The sequence below is a fragment of the Humulus lupulus genome, chromosome 7, assembly GCF_963169125.1.
Source record: "Humulus lupulus chromosome 7, drHumLupu1.1, whole genome shotgun sequence".
In the NCBI taxonomy this organism is placed as follows: Eukaryota; Viridiplantae; Streptophyta; class Magnoliopsida; order Rosales; family Cannabaceae; genus Humulus; species Humulus lupulus.
This window is the reverse complement of record NC_084799.1, coordinates 32,325,720-32,334,444: the sequence shown is the minus strand read 5'-3', so window position 1 is coordinate 32,334,444 and position 8,725 is coordinate 32,325,720. Positions and strand designations below refer to the sequence as shown.

General features: G+C 39.3%; 1 protein-coding gene across 1 annotated transcript; it reads right to left on the bottom strand.

The window, feature by feature from the left end:
• Positions 1-5,684: 5,684 nt before the first annotated feature.
• On the bottom strand, positions 5,685-8,468 carry LOC133791104 (scarecrow-like protein 11). Its single transcript, XM_062229001.1, has one exon. The coding sequence runs from the start codon at positions 8,197-8,199 to the stop codon at positions 6,274-6,276; it is 1,926 nt and encodes a 641-aa protein (XP_062084985.1). The 5' UTR covers positions 8,200-8,468; the 3' UTR covers positions 5,685-6,273.
• Positions 8,469-8,725: the final 257 nt, after the last annotated feature.

Sequence of the window (8,725 nt, the reverse complement as noted above, 5' to 3'; positions counted from 1 at the left end):
GGGGTTCACACTCGCCTCAATTCCTCTCGCCTGGGACAGCTGGGCTCCGACAGGGGCAGCGCTGTACCCGATTGGTGCGACTCCGAATCCAGAAAAAGGGGTGGACTGGGCCAGGGCATACCCCGAAGAGGCAGGGCCATATACTGTGGGCGTGGCGAAGGTCATCCTAGGCGCGGCTGCCGATCTTAGTGCAAGCGGGGGAGTGACGTATTGCTGTCCCGGGAACTGCACTCCGTATCCCGAAAATGCTTGAGCATTGGGCCAAGGTGTCGGCTGCCATCTGAATGCCTGGATTTGGGCCTCTTCCCAGTTAATAAATCCTTGGGCCCTCCTTATGAACTCATCTAGGGTAGCCGCCTTGCTACACTACATATCGTCCCAGAGGGGGGATCCGGCCCGAATCCTGGAGTGGAGCGCCAGCAGGCATTGCCCATCGTCCACCTTGGTCTTGGAGGCCTCTTCGGTGAAACGCTGGATGTAGGCTCTTAATGTCTCCATGGGGAGATGTTTAATATTGGCGAGGGCACTGATTTGCATGTCCATTCTCATGGTAGTCACAAATTGTTTACGAAACGCCGACTGTAGTCCTGACCAGGATTAGATGGATCCTGGCTTGAGTCTCTTCCACCATTCTTCTGTAGGCCCGCCTAGAGTGATTGAAAAACAGAGGCATTTATCGTCGTCGCTGACATGGGCCACGGTCATTAATCGGTTATACCGGGACATATGATCCCTAGGGTCGGTGTTCCTGGTGTAGGTGGTTAGACTCGGCATCTTGAATCCCTTGGGGAGCACGGCACCCAGAATGTGCCTCGCGCAAGGTTCCTTATCCTCCTTGTCAGAATCGGTGTTCGCTCCTTCCTGTTTTCGGACCAGGCGGTCCGTGACCTTTTTCAAGGTGGCCAACTACTCCATGAGCTTCCTGGCCACACCATCTTCTAAGGGAACCCTCTCGTTCCTCCTGTTGTTGAGGTCATTTCTAAGGTCGCCATCTCAGGGGTGGATCTTTTCCTTGCGGGCTCGCTCCTTTCGAGCAATCAACCCATCGCATAGGTCTACCCGGGACGTATCGTCCCTAGAGCTGAGGGCATGATGCTCGTCGTTACGTGGGCGCTCCCGGCAAATTTTGTTCACTGAAGCACTGGGATGTAAAGACCGTTCCCGTCCAGCCTTCCCCGGGGCATACCGGGGCCTGGTACCCTGTGGCCGCGTCCCTTGCGGATTGGTCGGGTTGCCCTGTCTTGGGACGGGGCACGCCTTTTCTTTCCTAAGGAGCGGCCGGGGATGGGTCCCGGCTTTCTGGACGGGAGGGTTTTTCCTCTAGGGGATTGCCCTGGTCTTCCTCTTCTCTCGGTCCAGGTTTCCCGGGCCTTGCTCGAGAGCTTGTCCCTAAGGAGGGGTCAGGCTCGCGTCCTTAGGGGTGCCATTTCTGGCCTGCAGAGCTGGCGGTTGCGTTCCCGGAGGCGGGAAAACTGGGGGATTAGCTGCCGAACCCTGGGCGGCTATGAAAGCTTGTAAGGCTTGGAGGAACTCTTGCATCCACCGAGTGGCCTCATTCTGCTCAGCAATCCTGGCTTCTTGATCCAGAACTTGCTGCCTCAGTTTAGTCACCTCCGGATCCTCTTGGTTAGGGTCCACTCCTTCTGGGATCTCGGGATCCTCAGGCTCTAGGTCATGGTATTCCCCCTCATTTCCCTCTTCCTCATAGTAGTCCTCTTCGTATTCCGTTCCACATTCATAGTTTTATGACTCGTCGGGCTGGGACATCTGATGGGGAGTGTCCTCAGGTGGACTCCGAGGAAGAGGCTGGCTGGGCAGTGGTTCTCCATTACCCGGATCTTGGTTAGTAGGATTGAAAGTGGTGTGTCTTGTGTTCACCATTGTTGTAGATGTTCGAGATCAACTCTAGCTTTCTCAGGCTCTCAATGAAAGCACCAAAATGTTTACTGAGTTTTTCGGAAACTAGAATAATAAAATATTAGAGAGCTTAGAAGAAAAGATTTATGGAATAAAGACAAGGATTTTACGTGGTTGGGGCGTTAATGAGCCTTAGTCCACGAGACAATTGTATTAGAGCTTAAAGAATCTATAACAATGGAGTTTTCCACAAGTTTCAGCAGAGTAACTGTTTACCAGCCAGGGATCCCCCTTTCTCAATGTTATATTATTTCATATAATATAATGTTAGATTAAATAATGTGACAAATGTGATTTGTCCCACCTTGTAACATATTATTGAGAGTCACAAAATTAGACACATGTGTGTGCCCAAATGTGACATATTTTGGAGTTACAAAATCAGTTACAAATTTTCAACTCCCAAATATTACCCAATAATGTGTATATTATATGTCACACATTTGAGATTGGATTTCACAAAGCCATGATGAAATATGGTTGTTGGAGACATGTTTTTAGCTCCCAATAGTTGTTTGGAGGTTACAAAATCATGTGGGAAATGATTTGAGACGTTTTGGAAAAATGAATTTTTTGTGCTGAAAATGGCCTGTGGCTGCGGCCACTGACTTTCAGTGGTCGCGCCCTGGGGGACAGAAGCCAGTGGCCGCGGCCATTGAAAAGTCCTAGCCACGGCCAGTGAGGCTGACAGCCTATATGTTTTTTCAGTTTTTTCCAAATTGAACGGTTCTAACATCCCAAATAACTCCCAAATATTCATTTTAATTCCATAAACATCCAATTAAACATTGGTAACAGCCATGGGGGTTGGTGGAATTTGAAATTCAAAGGGGTATCTCAAACTCTATAAATAGGAGCATAATGCTCACTTGTAAGACACACAATTTTCCATCCACAAAGCACTTGGCTGGAAAATACACCATGGAGGCTTGATAATTCTAGAGAGCTATTTTCTAGAGAGATCCCTTAGTGCTTAGAGAATATGGGGAAATAAGCTTTTGGACAAAGGTTTTAACCTTGTTCAAGTTGGTGATCCCCACTACTTTATACTTTGGTTGTGTGAGAGTTTGTTTTTTCATTGATCTTTTCATTTTGTTGTTCTTCTTGTATTATTGGTGTATTGAGTTTGTAATCCTCTACTTCTATTTCTATTTACATATTCATTGGTATCTTTTGTTTTAGGGTTTTAGTTCTTATAATTCTCTTCCTTATCTTATTTCTATTTACTTGTATTTTGAGCAATTGAGCTGTAATATTTATTTAATCAATTACCTTGTCTATTGTATTTTTTGCATAGAGTTGTATTTTAGTTTTTCCACTTTTCCATTGAGCAATAACATATATTCTCTAACAATCAAAAGCTTATGTTCCTTTTTCAATGGAAGGAGAAACCATGGAGATCATATGAGGATCCAACTTTGAAAAGATGGAAAGATAAGGTAATGTTCTTCTTTGGTTTTCTTAGAAGATCTAATGGTTTTCATATAGTGATAGAAACGAGAAGAAGAAAAGTTTATAAATAAGGTTCATTGTTTTCTAATCTCCTTTATTTTTCAAATATAGTGGTTAGATTAGAAGATAATTTAATATCTTGAGTTTTTGTTATATGTGATTAATATGTAAATAATCTAGTAGATTATTGGGTAAAATGCTAGCATGTCATAGAATTGTCCTATTTTGTGTTAATGAGAAATTATTAGAATGACAACTATATGAATTTTATATGACATGTATAAATATATTAATTTTGTGAATCAATAGAAATGTGAAATCATATGTGTATGATATTTGTAATTCATGTTCTCATATTAATAAAGAGCCATATTAGTATGATATTAGTCATGTATGTTGACATCAATGTGAAATTATATTGAAATATAATCATGCAAACATTAGTGAGATTTTAATAGGTTTTATCCTATATTATTGTTAGTATGTGATTTGTGAATAAAAGAATTATTTGAGAATTTAAAATTTTCTCATTTAAAAGATGAGCATCTCATTTTATGAGATAAGAAAAGATGAAACTAAGGGAGTTACATCTTTTAATGGTTGTGTCTTGCCATTGCAAGAAAAATGGATCAAAGTGGATTCAAAAATTGTGGGATGACATATTGACTCAATAGACTTATAGTCTAAAGAATGGTCAAAAGAGAAAATATTTGAGAATTATTTAGTGACAATAATTCTTAAATATTGAATATCTCAATGAGGAGACATTACAAAATTGGAGAAGCAATTTTGAATCTTTACACCAATGGTGAATAAAAGAAAACTTTATTCATTTTGGTTAAAGATGGTGATATGCTTAAATTAATCTCAATGAGGAGATAATTTTAAACAAAACATAAGAAATCAAAGTGTTTAAATAAATCAATGAGGGTTTATTTTCTTTGATTAAAAGTGTTTAAAAAAATTGACATTTTCATTTTGATTTTGATGAGAAAATCAATGGATGTCAAATTGATGTTTTCAAAAGAATCTCAAAGAGACTCTTAAGAAATACACAAAAGTTGTTTAAAGTGATTTTGAGATTATTTAGACAACTAAAAAATGAAAATTTGTGACTATTTGTTTGAGAAATTCTCACATTACATTTGTGTTCACATTTTATTTTGTGAAATACATAAAAGAAAGAAACTAAGTAAAAGTTGCTTTGAAAGAAATGTGTCTTGCTTTAGCAAGTAAATAAATCAAGATAAACATTGAGGTTTTTATCTTGATCTATTGAGAGTTTATCATGTGGCATAGATGACTCATGATGAACTTTGAGAATCATAGGTCTAGATTTATCTTGGAGGATAAATGACTTATTAGAAATGAAGAGATTTCTATTTTAAAGTGATATTTTATTGTCACTATGTGAGAAATGTGGGGGTGATGCTCCAAAGTCAATCAATTTATTTTGTTGTTAATTAATTGATTAATTTGGTCATTCTATCAAATAGGTGATTTGAAATTCCACATTCTAAATCACATTGGCTATATATGTATAGAATGAACAAATCTAGACATGTTTGGTGTCTAAAGTCATTGTTTGTAATATTTTGATTCAAGAAGGCATCAATTTAAAACATAAAGGAGAATTTTAGAAACAAAGAGGTTTCTAGAATTAATATTCAAGGAAAATGTTTATCTTGGATATAAAACTATAAAATAGTGGGGGTGTTGACTATGATCAAAATCATTATTTTAAAGGGGTAACTATTGTAATCAAACTATGACTAGCAACAAAGTTTGAATAAAATAATGAGAGTGTCTAAGTATGCATGCATGAGAAAAGAAATGATTAAAATGAAATTATTTCTACATCTCAAGGGGTGGGACTTAGACTCCTTAAAGAGATTCACGATTGATGGTAACCTATCTTAATACTAGTTACCAAACTAGTATTAGGTTCAATATGGAATAACAAGTCAATCAAGTGAATAGTGGTAGTACTCAAATTTTGTCCCATCTGAGATATGAGTACTAGTGTGCTACCAAAATGAGGGTTAAAACCAAAATGTTTTTTAATAGAACTCAGTAGTATTTTAGGGTAACAAAATACTGTAAGAGTTCTACCTATATAGACTTAGGGGTGGTGCTGCCCCCCATGAGAATCGGGAGTCATTCTCAAGAAAATTCTATGAATGAAATGTGCACATGGCCATTAACAGTGCAAAAGCGAGACATTGAGGCCTCAAGTGAACATAGCAAATGTGTGTGTGTTATCACCGGTTTGTTATCAAGGGATAGTGGTTCAATGCTTCGGCAACCAAAATTTCAACAAACTTTGTGATAATTACACTAAGGTAAAATTCAAGTCGAAAGACATCTCCTTGGTCGACTTTGGGCGATCATAATTGGTTGTACAACAGTAAAAGTATAACTAGTCGAGCTTAAGAAAAAGATGAAATTTAAGCTCAAAAAATACGAAGACAAGACTTAAGAGGACATTAGAATGAGTAGAACTTGGATGGGTCGAGGCCATTCATCCAAAAAAAATTGGGTCTTGAAGTTTGAAGGGTGGTTAGGAATATCCTCGAACAATCGCATCTCTCGAGGCCAACTCGAGAGTTAATAGAATCCATCTCCACCCTTGGTCCGTGTGTGATTGCTTTCTAAACAAAAAAGATATAAAACCTCATAGGGCGAAGGCCCTTTCCACTTCAGGATAGGTCAGGTCACGGCAGGACTCTGGACCTACCTAGCCATATGAATCAACAATGCTTAACTTTTTTGTTAGATATGGTATTTATGGGATGAGACTCCGTGTGTGGCCGGCCTTGCCTCAATTATCTAGTACAAGAAGAAAAAGCACACAACAGTTTAAACTTGAAATCTAACTAGTCAAGTCTCAACTCTCTCTCTGTCTCAAGTAGGTTTCCAAAAAGAGAGACAATATATACGACGTCCTTTCCAACCTTGCAGCAACCACTCACCATGTCGTTCAATAACAAAGTTGTGGTCGTAACTCGTGTGTACACTGTTCTTCACAGCCTCAAAGATTTCTTGGTCAAGTGGGATCGGCTTGAACCCAGCTCTTGTGTTCCGAACCTGCCACTGCCTGTAAGTCTCTGGCCTCTCAACTCTATCCAACCCCTCACACGCTATCACGTTCTCTATATCCCTTCCATACACTGCTTTCTCAAACTTTAACCTGTACTCTTCTTGGCGAGGTACGGTAGTGTCAAACATGTCAAACAAGGGTGAGTAGTGAAACAGTGCCTCTTTGAACCTTGTCATGAAGAAAGGTGCACTATATGTACCATTAACAACACCATGGATGAAAAGGTCAGGGCTTATTCTCCTTATCAGCTTTAACACAGTGTCTCTTGGGTTGTTCATCACCACTGTTTCATCTGGTATGTGCTTTAAGCGATACAAACAGTTAACCACAACAAGCTCATCTCTGTCTCGATCGATATTGAGATCCTCATAACGGATTGTTTCCCACTTCTGAGCAATCACAGTGTACTCAGATGGAACATTGAATCTCTCACAATAATTATCTAAACGACGCTTAGTCTCTTCCACCTTCTCTGAGGGTCGAAAACCTGGTTGGGGTATCTCAATTCCTGTTATTCGAAGCTTTGGAGGGCCTCCTGGTGTTTGTGAGAGACGTTGGATAAGCTCAGGCCATTGGAAACCATAGAGAATACCAAAGTCAATGATGTGAACATTTTTTACGTTCTTTGCTAGTTTCTTAATTGTTTGGTTAGCAAATGAAAAGGTCATCCTGTAGAAAGGGCAGGCAGTAATGTATACTTGGTAAGCTTTCAAGATATCAGCGAAGGACATCTCACTACTTATAAGAGCTGAATATGAAGCTACTTTTTTTCCAGTCAAGCGTGCTTCAAAGCCATTAGCAAAGTAGTGAGCTAACCTTTGAGTTGCGTCTCCACGAGGAGAAGAATGCTGCCTTATCCGTCTCAATTGTTCAGTTGCAGTTCTTTGGTCATAGCCAGCTACTGCTTCTGCACAATGAGTCAAAAGGGTCCATAAATCCACCGTTTCTTTCTTGTTATAATCTCTTTTCTTCGAAAAACGTGCCTTTCTACCAGACCCTTTTGCTTGGTCATTCTGTGAGAACTTCTGACGAACAGTTGACTCAGTAGATTCAGTACTATCATCTTGATAGAGTAGTACTCTGTCAAACATCTCTGCTGCCTCAGAATCATCACTATAAACTCCTGATTGCTTGATTTTCCTACTTTCTTCTTGACTCTCACCATATTCTCTCTGAAGACTCCTCTTTCCCTTCGGTTCATCTGGTACATTATACTCCAAACTCTCCAAGTCAAAGATCTGGGTATTGCCCATATAACAAAATGAACTAGCTTCCCCTGTCCTCCTAAAATGGTCAACAGATTGTACATGATCAGAAACTGAATCTTGACTCAGATGGGTATTGAACCGAGACCCAGAATCAGAAGATGAGTTTGCACCTTTATTGGAAGAAAGGGGATAATTCTGGCCAAGCACGTCATAAAATGGCTTTTCAGCAGCTTGGAGTGCCAAAGGGTCCTCCAAAATCAAGAACTTTCTCTCCAAATCCTCCTCTTCCATGAGTATCTCACTTAGATACTTTAGTGTAGCATTAAAGGAGTCGGTAGAGGTAGAGCCTGGAGAATCTCCCACCGAAACCAAGCTCAAAGATTGGCTTGAATCACTCAATTGAGGATGATTTGTTTCATGTGGAGACCTTTCTCTAGACTCCACTATATTTTGATTTGTACCTTGGTTGAAGTTAAAATCATTCATGGAAGAAACAAGTAATTCTTCAAAAAGGGTATCCATAAAAAACCATCAAAGTTTAAAGTTTATATATACAGAAAAATCAAACACTATGGTATCAAACTTTGTACCAGTCAGAATTTCAGGATAGGTAGAACATGAAAGCAAGATAAAAGTCAACCAACAAACAAGGGAGTGGATTGAAAATCAAAGTCACGATCTCACGTTGGGGAATCTTTTGAAAAATATTTACTTTTTATTCAAAGAAAAAAAAGGTAGTTGGTGAAACAAAAGGAGCCACTTTCAAAATGGCATAGGAAAAGGGTATGGGATCATATGATTATGATACAAAATGGGGGTACAATGAATTAGTAAAGTTTTTGAAAAGTTACTATTATTCGAATAAGAAAAAAAAAAAAGCATTGGTTATTTATTGTATTTGTTAGGTGGGTTTGATTTGTAAGCGTCATGCATTCATGAGTGTACAGTTCTACATCGCCTTCTTGAAAATTATTCCATTCATTCACTTGACAACTTGGTTTATTATTGGCCATAATCCCTTTTGTACCTAAGAAAGATTATGTTTAAT

Excerpts from the sequence above, each read along its gene's own strand:
- LOC133791104 (XM_062229001.1), bottom strand. The coding sequence starts at position 8,199 with ATGGATACCCTTTTTGAAGAATTACTTGTTTCTTCCATGAATGATTTT.